The sequence below is a fragment of the Choloepus didactylus genome, chromosome 6, assembly GCF_015220235.1.
Source record: "Choloepus didactylus isolate mChoDid1 chromosome 6, mChoDid1.pri, whole genome shotgun sequence".
Lineage (NCBI taxonomy): Eukaryota > Metazoa > Chordata > Mammalia > Pilosa > Megalonychidae > Choloepus > Choloepus didactylus.
The window spans coordinates 100241072-100263255 of record NC_051312.1 but is presented as its reverse complement, the minus strand read 5'-3'; the positions used below and the strand labels follow the sequence as shown (position 1 = coordinate 100263255).

The following is a 22184-nucleotide window of genomic DNA, read 5'->3' as shown; positions in this document are numbered from 1 at the left end:
TGCTCCATGAAGATGCAAAACATCTAGATATAAAAAAAACTTACTGCTCCTAGTTATAATAATAATAATTATGAATTATACCCAAGGAGACATTCTTCACCATTAACAGTTTGGTATGAATTTTCTTAATTAGAAATAATAATAATTTGCATTTAATAATGCTTTAAAATTTCAAAAATCTTAACCCCACATGTAGATAAATTTTATTTATTTATCTGACTTCAAGCTATCAGAAAAAGAAAAAAAATGTCCTGTTACTTTGTATTCCTGTTAGCAGCATCCTTGCAAACTGTGGTAGTGATCTGAGGTGAATGTATTTCTATCATCTGATAATATTCCAGTAAACAGGCAGGTTACCAACACTGTTTTATGATGTGACTATCAAGACTCAGAGCATCTCATGGCAGCAAGGTTGTGGCTGAGGCTAGCTTGAAATTGTGGCATTCTGACACCATTCCAGTGTATCTTAAGTACTGTGCTGGTGCTTCATGCCGTTTGTTTTTTTTTTGTTGTTTTTGTTCTTTTTTTAAATTATTTAAGCAAGAAAACTGAGCATAGGTGTTCTAAGTTTATTTTATGTTTACTTTATCAATAATCACTCATACAGCACTTTGGGGCTTAGTGATGTCTTAAAAATAGATCACCTAAATAAAGATTGCACTATAAAGCTTACAAATCACACACAAAAAAAGACTTCTTAGCAGGTACTGAATTCAGTGTTTTATTCCAGTTAAATCAGAAATGTTAGGAGCATTGATAAGATGAAGCAGATTGGTTGATGACATGCCTTAAGCCCCATTAAACCGACAGAAAATCAGAAATTCCAGAGACAACTTCTTGTAGAAGGAACAAGCATGAGCAGTAGAGTTAGCCAGATTCTTGCTTAAATCCCAGCTTAGCTACTTCTAGTAGTGTGACTTTTAGGCACGTTGCTTAACCCCTCTGAGCTTCAGTTTCCTTCCCTGTAAAATGGGCATAATAATTCTTCTAGCCAGGTTTGTTGTGAGGATAGTGATGGTCTAAAGAACAATCCCTGCCATATTTAGTAGTTCAATAAGTCACAGTTGGGGTTTTATGATTATTAATATTTTATTAATATGACTACATTATCATTGAGTGTATAATGAATAAAATGCATGATAAAAGATGTTTTATTTGAACACTCCTCAGCAGCACCACCACCCCAGCCCCCACCCCTATCCCCCTTTTAGGACTAATCAGTTCTCATTATTGGGATGGAACACTAATATTGGTTAAAGAGACACACTTCTTTTTAAAAAGCCAATTAGAAGTGAATTTACAGGAGTCGCAATAAAAGAATAGGTTATCTAGAGATAAATTTCTTATGTAAATAGAAAGGCCTGCAAATGTCTTAGAATGTGAAGTTTCTGGCTCCTTGAGCAAATGGTTTCATTTCTCTGTGCCTCAGTTTCTGACAAGAAAGGCCTTTAAACTCTATCCCATCCAGCTCTACATTATGGGTTCTATGAAATGACCTAGAGAGTATTTCCACCTTTAGCTCATGTTATGAAAGGGAAGGAAAGTAAACAAGTCTTTCTCTACCTTGACTGAAGAGCTCTCACAGGGGTGCAGCATGCATAGGAGTTGTCTGAGAGCCTGGAGATGAGACAAATCAGCACCTGCGTTAGTTGTCAGATGGTTCCCTTTGGGGTCTTTAAGGCCAGTTGCTGAGGAAGCCTGGTGCCAAAAACTTAATCCTTAAAGTAATAACAAAAAAGCAAAGGATAATTTCTTATACCTTGATAAAGAGTAAAAATTGCATGTGAAAGAAGGGGAGCACACTCCATCTTCAGTGTTCATGCAAAAGAAAGTTTTATTCTACTCATTTCTACAGGTCTTTATAGCATACAAGATAGTCTTCTACGTGACTCTTTGCAGGTCTTTCAGGGAGGGTACATTTTTTCTTAAGTCATGAGGTATATTTACATATCTTTAGTCTTAAGGGATGGGGAACAGTGGGGCAGGAGACAGGAGCACGGAAGGAGCCCAGCAGGAGCTCAGAGACTATTCCCTCATCTAAATTGCAGTCTGCTTTCAGACATGCGAAGCTTTTGGCCTTTTCCTAGCCTGGAGCCTGCCTTCAGGCTTCCAGATTTTAGGAAATGGACCCTATGTATAATCTATGGAGCCAGGGGACCTTCCGTTTCTCCACAATTGCATACCTAGTTTTCTGTAGTACTGCACCAAAAATTCATTCTCAAAGGATTCTGCTATACTTGTAAATATGGTAATAAATGTATTGGTGATAAATATGTCAGCTAGTATATATTGCTGCACATAATATATAGAACATAACGTTATTTTTACTTATTTGCAGCAAAACCAAGGCAAATGTCCAGCCCAGAATTGTTCAGTGGAAGCCCCTGCTTGGATGCCTGTCCACCACTGTACTGTAAGTTTGGTTATTTGATTCCAACATTGGCCAGATTGAAGGAGAAATGTTTTGCATTTGGAACAACCTTAGTGGAATAGCTGAAATACTATCTGAAATTCGAGTGTAGAAACCTTTTGAAAGGAGAATATCTTTACAGAAAGCTCTGCATTATAAACATACTGTGATTATGAATGCCATGATTTTTTGGGGGTAGTCAGGATAACTTGCTAAGAATTTTTCTAAATGGTTTATTGATGAGTTAGATTTGGATGGTTGTTGAAATGAATATATTTGCAGAATATTTTTCCAAATAGCTGTCTTTTGACATTCAGCAACGTTTGGTTTCAGATGCCTAAGAGAAGGATACTTTTTCTTCTGTCATTGTTGTATTGACTGCTTAATGGTGATAAATATATGGATTTACAGTTTTCAAGTCTTCCAGGTGTAATAACAGTCTGTGCAGCTGTGTGGAATATTTCATCAGAGAGTTTTCAAGTACTATGTCATTATCTCTGGGTTACAGATATAAGACAAATGCAAAGGGAGTAGGAACTGTGCATCAAATTATGGAGCTGGGAACAGATTCCAGAAACCATACCTCTCCTTTCTTGTTCTCATTCTACTACACTATGTTCTGAAGTAAGTGAAGAAAGTAGAAGATTTGTATAATACCCTCTTATACATGCATTGCCTCATAGAAATAATGATTCCTCTAGGAACTTTAAGTACTGTAACTGACAGTTTGTCACAAAATAATTTGTGTGTAATGAGTTTAAGAGGTTTAGAAGTTATTTTGGGGGCATTCCCTTCATTCGACCCTCTTGTGGGCAATGTAAATATATATGTCGAGTTTCTTAAATATCCTCATCCTCATTTATTGTTGACTTGAAAGCTGCAGAAAGATGCTGGCTGGGCTGCCATAGCATGACTTATGACTGTGTTATAAGGTAGTAGGCCTGGAGGAGCCTGCTTTTCACTCAGGTTGTGTAAGTGAATGAAGCTTCCTTCCATGTGTGTGTGTGTGTGTGTGTGTGTGTGTGTGTTTGTGTGTGTGTGTGTATGTTTAAGGAGGACAAAGTGAAATCACCGCTGATGAAGGAGAGATGAGTTGCCAAATTTCAGAGGCATTCCTGCAGTACAGAGGCAGCCCAGACTTGCTGGAAACTTGGAGAATAAAAATGTCACAGTTTAGTGAGCACATGGTCATAGTGGAGTGGATGCTTAGGACCTGTGCAGATGCCAGAGAAAGGATGAGTTTTAGTAATTCAATTTCATCATCAATTGCTCTTTATTGTATGTCTTAGGTTATTACTTCATAATTACCCATAATTACCCAGGAGATCATGCACTCCTCAGGGTTATAGTATATTTACACCTAGGTAAACCCCTGGTACATGGTAGGAATTCAGTGAGTGAAGGTTCAATGAATGAATCTTCAATCTGTTGATTCCTCTTTTGTAAGTTTTGTATGCTATTTACAACTCTCAAATTTCCTCATAAAGATGAATACGGATACTTTTTCACCTTCTTGGGGTTGGGTAATTTCTTACCTTCATGCATCCTTTTACACTATTTCCCCTCACGGAGTATTATAGAATATGTGTTTTGAGGAATTTTGCCTTCAAATGAGACAGAATTTAGTAATTCTGTTTGGTTGTGTTGGGTACTATGTCAATTGCTGGAGATATAAAGATGAATAAGGAACTACACCCATGAGTAACACCAATCAGAGTTTTTGATCAGCAGCTTATAGTCCAATACACTGAAAATTTCATCTCAAAAAGAACTTTGACATTTTACTTACTTCGTGCAGCCTCATTGGATGTAAATGTATTATTTGAAATCTTTCTTTTTAAATATTAACAATAGGTGATCCTACATTATTACTATGGTGTTGGACCCCTTAGAACTCTGGGGATCCCAGATTAGGTCCTCCTTCTGTAGAAAAATGAAGGACTAAATAGATGTCTACTTTTGATACTCTTCCTGAAGATAACAAGTCAGAACTGCCAACATTAAAGTCTGATTCTGTGAGCAGATGAGAGCATCGCAATGTAGATGTTTCTTCTCACTTCTGTGATGGAATTGAGAGTCAAGGATTGCATAGATTTCCTTTTCCACTTACTTAAAGGCAATTAAATCTCCCAGGGGGGCAAATACTTTCTAGAGGAGATGTGTAAGCCAAAATCATTCTGCTTTCTCTGGGAATAACCCTCGCTCCACAGAGGGGGGCTTCCAGGGTCATGTTTGGGCTATGTGAGCCTGCCTCTGGCAGTGGATTGATCCCAGAATAGACACCTGATCCCAGATGGGCTAGGTGGATTCTCTCTCCTGGGACTTTGAAAGTTGTACTAAAAAGATACCAAACATGTAGTCATCAGTATAGAATCACGAGTGACAAGACTTTGGAAAAAGTTCTGTGAATTTCAGAGGCTGAAACTCCTGGAACTTCCCTATATCTGCCCTCCTGGGGCTTTGCTTACTCAAATTTCTCTCTGATTCTGTAAAAAGTTTCCATTGACCTGCTAATCGATAAGTTCCTTTTTTCTCAAGTTAGCTAGATTTAAGTTTGCTTTATTTTGTTTTTTGGGGGGAAGTCTAATGCTCTTTTATTTGTTTGCAACCACCCTTCCTAATAAAAACCTTAATTAATACACCACGTCAGCAATAGTTATTGAACTCCCACTAGAACTATTGTAATAAGTAATATTCTCAGATAAAAAGAAGCACTCAGAAGACTGGAATTTTTACTATAAAAATCTATTCATTCTAAATATCTGACTATATACAATATTTAGGTATATAAAATGATCCAAGAATAAATTGATAATGACTTATTCCATATTATAGAAGGAGAAACATGAGCAGTTAACTATATAGTTAGCATATTTGTATAACAAAAAACTACATGATATGTAAAGTAGTTCTGGTATTAATTTCAATTTTGTCATGTCTCAAAAAGTGGCGAAAAGCTTAGCCTCAAGTACTTAAGAAAATTTCTTGACTGTCTCAAATCCTCCATGGACTGAAGTGGGTTATACATCAATTAATTCATACCTGCATGCATAATTAATAGTAGTTTCTGTTATCTTTGTGTATTTTTCAAGTTCAGCTGATGCTCTCCTGCATTGCTCTTTCTACTGTCTTATTCTTGCCCCTTGCTCATCTGCTCTGGGATGATTGTATCATTGTATTGGGCTTTCTTACTTTTTTTTAAAAAAAGTCTTAGTCTTTGTGCATGCATTTGCCCCAAGTTCATTTTAAGTGCAGGGCTTTTATCCTTAGTTTTCCTAGGAAGACTTCTCTCTCCAAATTGCCTTGCAAATACCTATTACCACTTACATATTACCTTGAAAATGACTTCTATTGCTATTCACTTAGTCTCTTCCTGGATGCTCTCCTTTTTGACATTCCATACCTTTGTAGTAATGAGAGCAAGAGGTTCTTAAAGTCTTTTCCTTTTAGCCAGAACTATAATGTACAGATTGGGGTTCAAGCTAAAATGAAATATTACTCCCAATGATTATGCAGAAATATGGATATAACTATAGTTCCAGAATAACTGTAAATGAAATAGCTTCTCTAATGAGAAGTGTGGCAGTTTTATTAATTGTTTATCTTTCATTGTGTGGCTACACTAAGCACTAGAATTATTCTCTTTTCCACCCTACACTTTAAATTTAATTGGGTTGTATGCATCATCGGTTTGGCCACATTGGTTACCTGAACCCCTGCCATTTGTAAACAAATGAGAAGATGCCCACAGGTTGTGAGTCTCAGGTAAAGACAGTCAGACCTCTGCATCTTGAATGAATTATGCTATGAATTAGTTCCTGGCATCTGGAAATAAAGGACCACAGACTTGATAAACTGCAGGAGACTTAAAGGTGTTGCATTTCAGGACAAGACTCTAGGACTCTCAGAATGGTTATGGTGTATGCATGGATTTGATCCTTTTGAGAAGTATCCCCAAACACAATCCTTGGTTATTGGGCATTATTTAGAAATGGCTGTAATGTGTGACTTCATTGATTAGACATGTGATAAATACATGTACATGATTTGTGTGGAATATTTGTTTTGTTTATCTGCACACTTGCACAACTCTTTTTTTTAATTTTCTGAGAAATTAAAGAGTAATGCTAGGAAAGAAAATAAAGTCCCTGTTGTTATGGAGCTTATCATAAGTATTGTTTATACCAATACACCCATAAATATATATGAGAAATCTTTTTAAAGAATCGTGCAATGATTTCCAAATTAGAACACTGAATTCTGAGTACATCAACTCTCATTTACTCTTTCAAGAAACACTGACTGAGCATATACTATGAACTGTAACCCACCCTTGGATTGCTCATGTTATATGAGGAAACAGTACATGTAAATAAATAAATATTGTACTGGGTAATATATACAATAATAATGGTCTTCCTAAAGAACTATGCATTTTTCAGAATGGGGAGTTACCTTAAGGTCGATTTTGGAAGGAAAAAGATGCAATATGTGATAATAGGTACAGGTATAAGCTTTAGAGTTGAATAAGATTTGTGTAAAAATATTAACTCGACCAATTACTGTGTGATCTTACACAATCTACTTAATCTCTCTGGGTTTAGGCACACAACATAGTATTTTGAAAGTTACATGAGATGATGTATTGCAAATGTTACCATAGTACTTGGCACATAGTAATTATTTGATTAGTGGTAGGAGGAAGGTACGACAAGGATAGGTCATTCCAGAAGGAATTGGGATAGAGGCAGGATAAATTCTTGAGGAAGAGGATAAAAGCAGGCAATATCTTGTCATTACTTAGAGCTATTTATTTAGTAGGGCCCTTTCTGCAGAAGGGGATTCAGAGTGGGGCAAGAAATGGTTCAAACTCTTTTAAGACTTTGAAACAAATCTTGCAGCTCTTGAAAAGAAACTTTTTGCTCTTTGACAGGCAGAAATTGATGATATAGGAGAGTCATATTAAGAAGACGTTTATATTTTGAGGTTCATAAGGCCATTTTTGAGGAGTGGGGCTGGATACTCCTTTTCATTTAAAAACATTTTAACATTTTCCTACAATGTCTTTCTAGATTATGAAAGTAATTTGTCTCTTTTAGGAGAAAATCAATAAAAACAGATGCTTCTCAAAGAACCAGAGGAGATATTCTTCTAAAGTGTTAATTGTTTCAGTATGTCCTCCTACATCATCTCACATTATCTACAGTTGGGATCATTCACTGAAATTGAAATCAATTGATAACGTGTATGAACTATTTTATATAGTGTTACATAGTCCTTATTCCCCCACTTCATTTTTTGGTAGCTCCTCCCCAACCGTTTTTTTTTTTCAAAGTTTGTTGTGTGACCTAATTTTGTATACAGCTCACATAAATGTCCAGACCGTGACATTTAAAACATCCAACCCAGTCATAAAATAGTGTTGTACCTGCTCTCTAGGTGTTTCCAGAGTTCCTATGAACACAGCACTTTCTGGGGAAACGCTGCTGCTGGGGAATTGCACCCAGGTTGGCTTTGATGAGTATTGTCTTTCCAAAGACAATGGATAAACTTTTAATTTTTAGGGCAAGGTTTTCATACCATCAGCAGACCCCGTATAGAACCAAAAGTCAGGACATTATTAGATGATCATAGTGAGGAAATTAATGGAAAATTGCAGAGTACAGGGCCTTAAATTGGTGGGTACTGTATTAGAGAGCTTCTGTCATTATGGGTGGTAGCCATGGAATTAGAAAGGAATCCAGAGAAAACCATCTCAAAAAAAGCATGATGCACTTTAAGAAATGTGACATCTGTGGAATGACTCTGATTCCAATTTTGCTGTGATCAGGGGCTCTAGATCAAGGAAAGAATGAGGAAATTAGATTGATACAATGGATACATTCCTCTTTTCCCTTGTACAACTAATCCCTTACACTACTTTGGATTTACATCAGTTGCCCGTTTTTTGTTTGTTTGGTTTTGTGTGTTTGTTTTAAACTCAGCTCATTAGTAGCATTCTTGAGCACACTAAGTCTTGAAAGAGCATGCAGGGAGCTGCAGTACTCATATTAAATTTTGTTACACTGATTTTTAGAACATGTCCAAAAAGAGAATCCACAGTATTTTTTAAGGGGGGCATTCGTTCATGGAGAAATGAAAGGGCATTCCCAGTGAACACACATAAAAACTATAGAGAATATAGAACAGAATACACATAAACGAGTACCCAGCATGCCCTGGGCAGAGAGATGAAGCTTGCAAGTGCTGAAATTGATGGCAAGATCTGAGAAGCTAAATGGCAGAAAGGTAGATAACGGTCTGGGAACAAAAGGCAGGCCCACAGTAAAGTGAAGTCAGCAAAGTTTACTATGTTCAATGTCCTTAGCTCCCTCTTTCTGTGTGTTTTAATGTTTCCCTGGAATTCCCTCTTTACCCAACTTGTCAGATTTGGGGGCTTCAGTATTCACTCACTTCTTCCTAGCTTTTCTTTTTTGCCATTTAGATGAAGATCTGATAGAACACAGAATGAATTTAAATTAATTTAAATCCTTATTTCATACTTACTATGTTTTCTTTGTTGTTGTTTTCCATTAGCCTTCTTTATTTTTTTTCACAGCTTTATTGAGATAGAATTCAAATACTATACAATTCATCCATTTAAAGTTTACAATTTAGTGGTTCTTAGTATATTTGCTGAGTTGTACAACTATCACCACAATCAATTTTAGAATATTTTCATGACCTCTAATAGAAACTCTGTCCCCATTAGTAGTCACTCACCATTATCCCCTTCTCTCAGCCTCAGGCAACCACTAAGCTCCTTTCTATTTCTATCGATTTGCCTGTGCTGGACATTTTACATAAATGGAATCATACAATATATGGTATTTTGTGCCTGGCTGCTTTTACTAAGCATAATGTTTTCAAGGTTCCTCCATGTTGTGGCATGGCTCAGTACTTCAGTCCTTTTCATTGCTGAATAATACATTGTGTAAATAACCACATTTTGTATCCATTCATCAGCTGATGAACATTTGGGTTGTTTCTCCTTTCAGGATCTTATGAATAATGCTGCTATGTGTATTTATGTACAAGTTTTTGTGTGGACTTATGTTTTCTTTTCTTTTGTGTATATACTGAAGGTAGAATTGCTGGGTCATATGAAGAACCACCAAAATGTTTTCTAAAGTGGTTGTACCATTTTACATTCCCACAAGCAGTGCATAAGGGTTTCAATTTCTCCACATCCTCATTGACACTTATTATTTGTCTTTTGTATTATAGCCATCCTAGTGGGTGTGAACTGATATTTCATTGTAGTTTTGATTTGGATTTCCTTAATGGCTAATGATATTTCAGGCACTTATGGGTTTAACTTCTTTGAAGAAATGGTGAATTGATTTTTTAAAATCTTTTTATTATTGAGTTGTAATATTTCTCTTTTTTCCTGGATGCAAGTCTTTTATCAGATACAAGATTTGTAAACATACCCTGCCATTCTATGAGTTGTCTTTTTCACTCTATTGACGGTATCCTTTGAAGCGCTTTTTTTTTTTTTTTTTCACTTTTGAAGAAGAAACCAATTTATCTTTTCTTGGTTGCTAATGCTTTTGGTGTGATATCTAAAAAGGCTTTGCCTAACTCCTGTATTTTTTTTTTTTTTTTGTAGAAAACTTTGGTCCATGATATAATTTGAGTTCATTTTTTGTGAATGGTTTACATAGAAATTCTAGTGTCCCACACCATTTGTTGAAAAGGCTGTTGTTTCCCTCACTGAATTGTCTTTGCACCCTTGTTGAAAATCAACTGACCATAAATATAAGGGTTTATTTGTAGACTCTCAATTCTATCCTATTTATCTATATGTCTAGTCTTATATCAGTACCATACCATCTTATTACTGTAGTTTTGGAGTAAGTTTTTAAATTGGGTAGTAAGTTTTTAAAAGTTTGTTATGACTATTCTGGGAACTTGCATTTCCATATGAATTTTAGGATTTATTTTATATTTTATATTTGAAAAAAAAAGCCAGCTGGAGAGAGATTAAGATGGCAGCATAGAGAGGAGTGGAAGCTAAGTAGTCCCCCTGGAACAACTGAAAAAAAAACCAGAAACAACTAGTATACAATCCAGAATGACTGCAGGAGGACAGACGTGAACATCCAATCATCATTCACCAACCTGAATTGGGAGGAATGCCTGAGATCACAGCATAAAATCTGTAAGTAAGAACTGCAGCTCCAAATCAGGAGACCCCTCCCCCATAGCCCGAGCTACAAAGCCTCGTGGTGCCAGAGAGAAGCTTTCTCCCAGTGAGTGAATATAGCTCAGCTGAGCTCCAACTGGGGTTTTAATTAGCGAGTGTGAACTGCTCACTACGGGGTGTGAATCCCCAACAAGTAGACAGAGACTTTGGGTAATGACTAACCTTGAAAGCCGGAGGGTCTCCTCGGACTAGCTCTGTTCCTTTTTCAACTCAGTGGAGAAAGCCTCGGCCATTTTGATTCCCAGTTCTGTGACCCAGACAAGGGTGTGGCACAGGCAGAGAGAGACCACTGAAATGCTAATGACCTTCCCCTAAGGCATCCATCTTCTCTAAAGAGGAAAGGGGTGGGGCCCAGCTTTACTGCCTGCCTTTCATTCAGAACTTACACCAGTCGAGAATTATAGGCTTATCTTTGCATCAGGCAGCCAGCCTCCCTGCACAGCCTGGCAGCCTGGGGCTTAGCTTGAGGGACGACGTGTACAGCCTTCCCTCAGCAGAGGTCCTGGAAGATCACAGCTGAGAAGGGGGGCCCACTTGGAAAACCCAGGGACGCTACATCAATGCCAGTGGTATGTGGGTCAGTGACAGAAAATCTGGGGCAAAACTGAAATGAAGGCTTAGACTCTTGCGGCGGCCTTGAATCTCCGGGAACTTGGGGGATTTGAATATTAAAGCTGCCCTTCCTCTCTGGCCACCCGTACACGCACCCCACATTCAGGGCGGACGGCTCCAGAACACACCCAAACTGAGTTCTCCAACTGAACCCCACAAGAATCATTTCCCCACACACCACAGAGACAGAGTTGGGGAGAACTGACTGGAGGTGTATAGGTGACTTGCAGGCACCATCTGCTGGTTAGTTAGAGAAAGTGTATACCAAGAAGCTGTGTTTCTGAAAAATTAGATTGGTATCTTTTTTTTTTACAACTTGAAAGAACCCTATCAAGCAAAGCAAATGCCAAGAGGCAAAAAAACAACAGGAAATCTTAATGCAGATGATAAAACCAGACGATATGGAGAATCCAACTCCAAACTCCCAAATCAAAATATTGAAAGAAGCACAGTACTTAGCAAAATTAATCAAAGAACTACAATCGAGGAATGAAAACATGGCAAAGGATTTAAAGGACATCAAGAAGACCATGGCCCAGGATATAAGCTACATAAGGAAGACCCTAGAAGAGCATAAAGAAGACATTGCAAGAGTAAATTAAAAAATAGAAGATCTCATGGAAATACAAGAAACTGTTGGCCAATTTAAAAAGACTCTGGATATTCACAATACAAGATTAGAGGAAGTTGAACAATGTCTCAGTGTCCTAGAAGTCCACAGAACAGAAAATGAAAGAACAAAAGAAAGAAAGGAGAAAAAAATTGAAAAAATCGAAATGGTGCTCAGGGATACAATAGATAAAATAAAACGTCCAAACTTAAGACTCATTGGTGTCCCAGAAGGGGAAGAGAAGGGTAAAGGTCTAGAAAGTGTATTCAAAGAAATTGTTGGGGTAAACTTCCCCAACCTTCTACACAAGATAAATACAAAAAGCATAAATGCCCAGCGAACTCCAAATAGAATAAATCCAAATAAACCCACTCCGAGACATATTCTGATCAGACTCTCAAGTACTGAAGAGAAGGAGCAAGTTCTGAAAGCAGCAAGAGAAAAGCAATTCACCACATACAAAGGAAACAACATAAGACTAAGTTGTGACTACTCAGCAGCCATCATGGAGGCGAGAAGGCAGTGGCATGACATATTTAAAATTCTGAGAGAGAAAAACTTCCAACCAAGAATACTTTATCCAGCAAAATGCTCCTTCAAATTTGAGGGAGAGCTTAAATTTTTCACAGACAAACAAATGCTGAGAGACTTTGCCAATAAAAGACCTGCCCTACTTCTGATTCTAAAGGTAGCCCTACCAACAGAGAAACAAAGAAAGGAGAAAGAGATATAGAGAATTTTAACAGACATATATAGTACCTTACATCCAAAATCACCAGGACACTCATTTTTCTCTACTGATCACGGATCTTTCTCCAGAAGGGACCATAAGCTGGGACATAAAACAAGCCTCAAGAAATTAAAAAAAAAAAAAAAAAATTGAATATACTCAAAGCATATTCTCCAACCACAATGGAATAGAAATAGAAGTCAATAATTTTTGAACTGTAACTCCACTATTTACTTCCTTCATGATATAAATTACATGAACTCTAATGACAAATCAGTGGTTTTGAACTCAATGTAAAATATGTAATTTTAGACAAGTATATAAAGGTGGGGGAATGGAGGAGTGTAGGAACATAGTTTATGTGTCCTATTGAAGTGAAGGTGGTATCAAAAAAAAACAAGATTGATATGGATTTAAGAGGTTAATTTTAACCCCCACAGCAAACACAAAGGAATTATCAGAGAATATAACCATAGAGATGAAATGTAGAGTTTGGGTTAAGAGAAATGGGGGAAGGGGCAATGGGGAGTTAAGAAATGAGTGTGGAGTTGCTGTTTGAGGTGAAGGGAAATTTCTAGTAATGGATGGTGGGAAAGAGCATTACAGCATTCTAAATGTGATTAATCCCACTAAAGGAAGGCTAGGGAGGGGGTGGAATGGGAAGATTTAGGTGGTATATATGTTTCCACAACTGAAAAAAAAAAAAAAAAAGTCTAAATAGATGACGATTGAATGCCAAGGATGAACTTGGATGGGATTGGAGGTTAGAGGACAGGTGGCTCAAAGGGACACAGTTGAGATATAAGGTAAAGGAAATATAGAATGTAAGCTTTGTATCATTGTTGAATCTCTTGTACATCGTAGCAGCACTTAATGGGATTGCATAAAAGAATGTTCTTATTCATGGGAAGTGTATATGTGGATTATAGTGTATGTTCAAGGATGTATGCAGCTAGCTCTCATATGTTCAGAAGACAGAGCAATAGATGATGGATGATAGGGAGGGAGGGAGGGAAAGAAATAGCGATGTGACAGTATGTTAAAGTTGGTGGATTGAGCTATTGGGGAAGGAGGGTCAGGGTATGATGGAATTCTTTGTATGGGGTTAGTATTGTTTTTGCAACTGTTCCTATAACTTTGAATTTATTTCAAAAGAAAAAAAAAAAAAAACTAAAAAAAAAAAAGGGTATTGATAATTCCCTTAAAGTTATCTGTGTATCTCCTATATGTTCATACCTTTATTGAAAACATTCATGCAAACTTGGGCTCATGTAATTAAAAATTCCATTACTAATGGGAAATTAAATGAACTCAGAAAGCTCTCTTAAAAAAAATTAAAAAAATTAAAAAAATTAAAAAATTAAAAAAACAGCCAGCTGAGATTTTGATGGATATTGCATTGAATCTGTAGATCTGTTTGAAGAATAGTCATATTAGCAATGTTAAGTATTCCAATCCATGAATGTCATTCCATTTATTTAGGTCTTCCTTAATATCTATCTCCAATGTTTTATAGTTTGCAGAGTTCATGTTTTGTACTTGTTTTGTTAATTTATTCTTAAGTATTTTATTCTTTTTGGTACTTTTGTAAACAAAAATGTTTTCTTAATTTCATTTTCAGATTGTTCATTGCAAGTGTATAGAAATACAATTGATTTTTGTATATTTATCTTGTATCCTGAAACCTTGCTGAGCTCGTTTATTAGTACTAACAGCTTTAGTGGATTCTCTAGTATTTTCTATATATGAGATTATGTAATCTGCAAAGAGAGATAGTTTTGCTTCTTCCTTTCCAATGTGAATGTTTTTCATTTCATTTTCTTATAGTCATGACTAGAATCTTTGGTATGATGTTGGATAGAGTGGACTTCCTTGTCTTGCTCCTGATCTTAGGGGTGGCACATTCAGTGTTTCATCATTAAGTATGATGTTAGCTGTTGGGTTTTCATGGAAGTTCTTTATCAGTTTGAGGAAGTTTCTTGCTATTCCTAGTTTGTTGAATGTTTGTATCATGAAAAGGAGATATTTGTTTTTCACGCCTAAATTTGTTCATTTGCTGAAAAAAAATCTTGGCCTTCTTTGAGAATACTAAAGTTAAGGGAACAGTGGAACACTTTTCTAGGATCCATGAAAGTATAATTCTACCTTGGCCAACCTGACTTTGTCAAAGTAGAGCCTGAAGAACACTAAGCTTCTGATTTTATGGAAGAGTAACTGGAGCTCTGGTCCACTTTCCTATGATACATCACCATTAAAGGTTCAAGGTGAGCACAGTTCTTTCAGGTATTAAAGTATTTTCACAAACTTTATATCTTACTCCTGAGCAGGGCAGGTATTTAATGAGGCACCTTATTTAACAGATGAGAAAGTGGAAGCTCAGAGAAGTAAAATATCTATCTTGGTATCATACAGCAGCACATAAGGGAACCAGAACTTATCTTTGGATTACCAATCTGGACTTGTTTCTGATATCATGCATGGTCTCTCCTAGTCTAACTGGTGTTTTTGATTTTGCTGTGGAAAGTGATAAATTCAGAAAGTTAAAAGAAACTAGTCTTTTTTAGGAACTGTGCTTGGTGTCACATAAGGTAGCACTTGGATTCTATGCACTGCAGAATTGGATAACCATCGTGGCAGCCCCAGCAGCACATTTGAAGGTCTTCCTCCTTCATAGCACTGTTGGGATTTCTAGATCTTATCTGATTCTACATGGCCATTGTATAAAGAAGTAAAAATCCTGACTATTTAGAAGTTTAGTTATGTCTTTCCTTTCAGAGTTAAAGGAATTTTAATAATGGGTTTTTCTGCTTCTGAACTTTCACACAGGTTATTTCCCCTTGAAACATACTTTCCTCTGTTCTCCCAGATCCTTTTCATTTGTTCAGGCCTAGCTCAAGCCTCCCTTTTCTTAGAAAACATTCCCAGCTTACTCTAGCCTTCTAAACATTTCTCTCTGAAATTCTATGGAAGTTATCAGCCCTTTTACAGTTTTAGTTCTCCGAGTAGAGCTAAGTACACAATAATGAATGCATTAAAAATATTAACCAAGAACCTGTTGTGTCCAAGTACTGTGGAAAGTGCTGGACATAGATTAATAAGGCATCTGCTCATCTAAGAATCTGACAGTTGTGGGGAGGCAATATATTTTAAAAATAGTTAGAATGTATAAAGGTTATGAGAAAGATAAGAACTAGAGAACAGAGAAGGACCCTTAGTCCATGAAGGTAGTGATCAGGAAGTCAGGGAAGGTTTATCAGGAGAGGTAAACTCTTGTGTTGTATTTGGAAGGATGAGTTGGATTTTGCAGATAGACAATGGTTATTATAATTGAGAATCTCATTTCCTTCATGTTAAATATTGGCACAAGTATGGTGCCGTCTGTTGAGAGCTTTAAGTCTTAGAAAGTCCTCCATCAGTCTCAGGGAATTTAAATACAATAAGAGTCTGAAATAGACCAAAAGAAGTGGAATGCCCCCACTCCCATCAAATCTGATAACTCCTTCTAATGTCACCATTAACACCTGTTAAGCTGAGGAAGGAACAAAGGAAAACAAAGCTGGTGGGAGGGGCAAATGGAAGGCAGATTTAAGATGTATTTTATGTTGATGGGTGGGCAGTGGTATAAAATGGAAAAGTTGGGAAGGGTTACAATAAAACGGCAAAAGATGAACTGAAGCCCTACTCTTACTATCATTGCAGGAACTAGGCCTGGTACATTCTATCCCTTTCCTGCAACCTTCCTATTATGGATACATCACATATCTTTTGTGTTTAAATTAAGTCCATACAACATGTGAACAGGAGTGTACTCTAAGTAGTAGGATTAGAGTGTTTTTTAATATCCTTTTGTGATTTTTATACAGTCCAAATTATCTGTAATGAACCAAGTACTCTAAGGAAATGACTACAGAAATGTTTTTTAAATGCCTGAATTATACAAAGATATGGAAGTGTTCTTGTCAAACTTATCCTTGTAACTGCTTACTATTCTGACTTTTTGTGTTGCTGTTCTGATTGTGCTTACTCCCTGTTCAATCTTGCCTCATTAGATTTAGCCTCAGATAGTCTAGACAGTGGAAGCTATTGCATGAAGCTATGTCTATATCAATAGCCAGCTTCCTACTATTAATCCAGAGCAGGGGTCAATGCCAAACCTCTCCTAGCAGCCTCCAGGTATCCTAGACCTCTGCAGAGTTGTACAAAATGCTTGGACAAACTTTGGCCTGAAGAAAACTAACAGCACTTAACACAGAAATGGAATATTAATTGCTTCAGCTCCTCAAGGAGGTCCTATTTGGCAGCAGACAGCATAATCCCATGACTGCCTCTTAAAAACAGTCCCTCCTAGCCTAGATAAATGGACTGACTCTGGCTTCAGCAACAAAAGGTACAATGAATGTATCTAATCCAAATCCCAAATATGAGCATGATTGGAATAGGTGGAGACGGTGCTGATGAAAGTGTTGGTTTTATAACAACTCTTCCATTATAGCAATGAGTAAAATGCATACAGATATTTTAATATTTCATTTTCTGACCCATGTATTTTCAACCAACTCAGAACAAATACCTTATTAAAAAATTAAATGCTGTTCAAGTCTCAATTGGCTAAACCTCCCAACCTAGTAGGAAAAAAATACGCTAGTTGGTTTTGATGGCTATTGTAGATTGTATTTTGGTAAAGGAAAAATTTTGCATAATTTAATATCCACAACTTAATTAAACAGATACTATTAATATCCTCTCAAAAGGATTAAAAAAATTAGTTTGTTTCTGCAGTGGGTTTGCTCATTGTTTTTTGGCTTGTGTCAGCATTTTCATTAAATGTTATACTCTATTTATAACTTGGAAGCAAAAATACATTCTGGGCTTAACCTTAATGTCCAAAGTCTTTGTCCAAAAGCAGTTTTCTAAAGTACACATTGAACAGAAGTTTATGACTCTGAAAGCTCAAGGTCCATAAAAAACCAACAAAAGAATCTCATATATTCAAGTCCCTTGTGCATCAGGACAGTCTACAGAATCCAGGGAAGGAAACTGGGGTGTGGAAGGGAAAACAATCCTCTATATCAGCACAGTGGAAAATTGGAGTACTTATGTTTTTTTCTTGTTGCACCACTTTAAGTGCACTGGAAAGAGCATGGATTTTGGAGTCACCTAAAACTGGTTTAGAGTCCTGCCTCCACTGCTTACTTAATTTGAGAAAATTTGTCAACCTCTATGAGTCATCTGTTAGGACTGAATGAGATGACATATGTAAAACTCCAACACACTGTTCATTTCTTCTCATACAATTTACAATGTTGTTTGAAGCTACTCGCTTCCTTTTCATCCATTATCTAGAGTACATATTCTGAGAATTGATTTTTGAATGAGTAGCTCTCCTTACATGTATGCTGTGCAAAAATAAAATACTAATACAGTTAATTCCAACTCCACCCCTAAAGAGGACAAACTGTTGTATAGAGTGTAAGGACATCTCACATGCATTTGGAGTAGATAGAAAATCACCCCTTCCTTCTCCCAGTTTCCAGCCTGGGAACTTTCTTTGCCTTCTGTAGCTTTATGTTATGTAGACAAAATAAGCCAAAACTACCCACCAAATCAACATAAGCAGGCACCTTGTAGGCATGGGTCTGAGGAGACTGCTTGACAGCAGAGATGTGCTTTTTGCTGGACATAGGGAAATGTTCTCTCTACAGTTGTCTGGTTGAAGAAAAAACAATGAAAAAGAGAAAAAGTTACATTGCCTGTTATCAAAAGGACTGCTCTTTTGCCCATAGCTGTTTTATTATCTTAACATGTGTTTTATAAATAAGTCTGCCTTTCCGTAGCATGTCAGCATTATTCTTTCTGTCCACTGAAATCCATTCATTCAACTATCCTTCATCCTTTGTTAATTTTACAAATGCTTATAGGGTGTCTACTATGTCCCGGCCACTGTACTAGGTTCTGTGGATTCAGTAGTGTGCAAAAACAGATATAGTCCCTGCCCTCAAGGAGAAAGCAGCCATAAATTAAAGAATTGCGCAAGTTAAGATAAACTTCCAATTGTGACAAATGCTACAGAGAAGATGTACATAGTGTATTGGAAGTGCATTTGAGGAGACATTATGTGGAAAGGGTGGTCAGAGAAGGATTCCTTAAGGCAATTGTAATTAAGCTTCAATCTGAAAGCTAGAATCAACTAGGAGAAGATGGAGGTAAATATCCTTTCAGGTAGAAGGAACAGTGTATACAAAGACTCTGTCACAGAAAGGAGCATCTTTTCTGGGGAACTACAAGGCCAATATGGCTGCAGCACATAGAATAGATTGGGAGGAGCACTGTAGCAGAGGAGACTGGGGAGGGTCACAGGAGCCAGACAGTATTTAGCATTTCAATGAAGTGTTACAAGTATAATGGGAGAGAGGGGGGGATATGGTGGCATGATCACATTTAAATTTTGAAATCATCACTCATTGCTATGTGAACAGGTAGGAAAATGGGGGGAAAATGTAAGGCAAAAAAAACAAACCAAACAAAAACAAAAACAGAAACACAAAAAATCTAGTTATGACGCTTTTGCAGAAGTCCAGGAAAAAGATAGTGGCAGTTTGAAGTAATATTGTGGTAGATATGGAGAGAGATGAACAAATCTGAGAAATATTTAGAAGTAAACTTACCAGAACGTAGAGATGAATTGTTTATGGGGTAGTAAGAGGAAAGGAAGTGTTGGGGGTATCCTTGTTCCTTGGCTTGCAGGAAATAGTGGGCAGAAATGTCACTCACTCAATTTGGGGCCTCTGGAAAAGACTCAATTTAGGTGCAGTAGTCACAAATTCCACTCTGGACAAGTTAAGTCCGAAGAGTCTTTGAGATGAAAGTAGAGATGTCTAGTTGGTCTGTGAAGAGAGGAGGGATGCTTGAAGCTGATAACATATAAAATCAAGGAAGGGTTTTTTTTGTTTTTCTGAGTGAAAAAATGAGCATATTTTAAAGCTGATAGGACTGAGAAACAAACTGAGTTAAGGACTGAGAAGTAGTCAATAGATTACTCAATAAGGAAGTCATTGATATAGCAGCTTCAATAAATGGTGGCGGTTAAAGAGCAAATAAGAGAAAGGATGTTTATAATACATGCGTTTTAGACTAATAAAAGCTTACTCTTCATTAAAAATGCTGATGGGAAGTATTATTGAGAGGTTAAATATGTAAAAGAGAGAAGACATGATCAATAATAAATGTTTCCAGAGAAGATGGAAATGGATGAGATCCAAAGACTGTGTGCCATGATTGGTCTCTAATATGTAAGCATGGATATGTGAAGATAACAGTAAGTTTATATGTTTATGGTAGGAAAATGAGAGATCCAGTGGAATGGCTTCTATTTATTCTGTGAAATAGAAAGTGAGGGATGCCACATACTGAGAAAGAAGAGAGAGGTGGGCAAAGAAGGGTATCAGATATTAGAGATATTACTATAGATAGTGGGAGGATGAGATGACCAGAGGAAAGAAATGAGGATACCTGTATTTCCTTCAGTGTGCAAGTAAAAATTTAGATCATTAGGGAAAGTCCTCTCTGACCATGCACATTCCACATATAGTCTCTTTGTTTTGAATTCCCTCAGTTCTTAAACAGAAGCAGTCTCCATCATATCATATTCATTGACTTGCTTCATATTGGCATGATTCTTTGACCCTTTAAACATGCATGTCTAACAGAAGAATGAGTTAATCAAGGGCAAGAACTCAATACCTAATATTCCTCAATACCTAGTAGAATATTGTTCCCACAGTAAGGACTACTAAGGGCTTGTGAAACTGAAGGGGTTTATTAAGTGTGTGTCAAATATGAGGCCTTCCAAACTGGGAACTCAGTGCAAAGATATGATTCCTTGTTTTACATATGCTTTTATATAATAAAATATTCAACTTATTCAATAAAAAGGTAACATTTATTATTGAAAGTTTAGTGAGGTGCTGTCTTTTCTTTGAAGCCTCCCCTCACCTCCAATTCCTCCATTGAGCCCTACTGGAATTATTATAGTGGGTATCACAAGGAAGAGTGTTTTAATATTGGTAAGACTCTCTTCCCCATTGGTTTGAGTTTCTTGTGAAAAGAGACTGAATATTAATTAGCTTTGATTTTTCAGAGCCTAACCTAGGGCCTAGTACATGGAAGATGCTAAGTAGATGTTCTTGAAATTGAGATACATGGAATTCAGAAGATTTACACAAAGAAAATTGAATATTGATTCTCTTGATTATTCTCACTTCCTGGAGCACCTGTTCTCTCAGTTCTTCTCTTACCACTTACCTAGTTACTTAAAACAGAAACTGGGGATTGCCTTTAATTTTTCCATTTCTCTCACCTTTCACATTGAATCCATCAATTTTCTTGCATATTTACCTCCAAAATGTTTCTAGAATTCATTAATCTCCCTCTCCAGAGAACACCAGAGTTCCAGTCATCATCATCTCTTAGCTAGACTATCATGAACACTCTAACTTGATTTCCCCATTTTCATTTACTCCTACTCCCTCCCCACCCCCATCAATCCACTATTCACATAACTCAAGTAATTTTGAAAAATATAGATCTAATCATGTCACCTTTTTCTTTCACTAAAAACCTTTCCATGGCTTCCCATTGCATTAAAGATGCATTTCAAATTCCTTGACAGTGCCCTCAAATCCCTGCATGGTCTGGCCTTTGCCTATCTCTTCCAGTTCATGGCATGCCAGTCTCTCCCTTACTAATTGACTTAGCCACAATGTTTTCTTTCAGTTCCAGAAGGCACCAAGGGCTTCCTGAATAAGCATCTCTGCCATCACTTTTCCATATACCTGGTACATTCTTCACACACTGAACAAAAGGCTCCCTCTTTTCTTTATATTTCAACTTAAATGTTAACTTTTCAGAGATGTCTCTGTCCACATGTCCTGGTCCCTCTTAGAAAATTTCTCACTTTCTCTTTTGTATTTTATTACTCTTTATTATTTTCCTTCATCAATCCTTATCACACTTTGTAATTATGTATTTATTTACCTACTTGTTTATTATCATATAGACTGTAAGCTTTATCATGGCCAGGAATTTGTCTGTTCTGTTCACTGTGTAATACCTAGCTGCTAGCACAAAGCGTGAGGCATAGACTTTGTTAAATATTGGTTCAATGAATGAATGCATGCATTCATGAATGAATAAGTAAGTAAGTAAGTAGGTAAATAAATAAATAAATAAATAAATAAGGCAGTAGGAATGAGACAGCTTGACCTCCCAGGGCTATTGAGAGGATCACATATGGAAATAAGCATTAAGATGCTTTGAAAACCAAAAGATATATACTTATGAAGCATTTATTTTATGTCAAGCTTTTTGAATTCTGCATTGTTTCATTACTTCATTTTTCAGTTAACTTGTGCTATAAAGAAAGATATAGGTCATTTAGCAATTTAGATTTTCTTTCCACTCTTGTTAACAAGTAGCCTACTGATATGCTGTCGTTAATTAACTGAAACAAACTGCTGCATAAAAGAAGAGTCAAATCTGATGACCTTTGGATGATTTGTGTATTTATGTGTGTGGG

General features: G+C 36.7%; 1 protein-coding gene across 2 annotated transcripts in view; it reads left to right on the top strand.

Moving 5' to 3' along the window:
* Positions 1-22184, top strand: part of DLG2 (discs large MAGUK scaffold protein 2) — a 2332374-nt gene that overhangs the window by 632961 nt on the left and 1677229 nt on the right. For both annotated transcript variants that reach the window (XM_037840899.1, XM_037840898.1), the window contains exon 5: positions 2339-2413. In XM_037840899.1, the coding sequence (XP_037696827.1) occupies positions 2339-2413 (75 nt within the window). The remainder of the gene's footprint in view (positions 1-2338; positions 2414-22184) is intronic.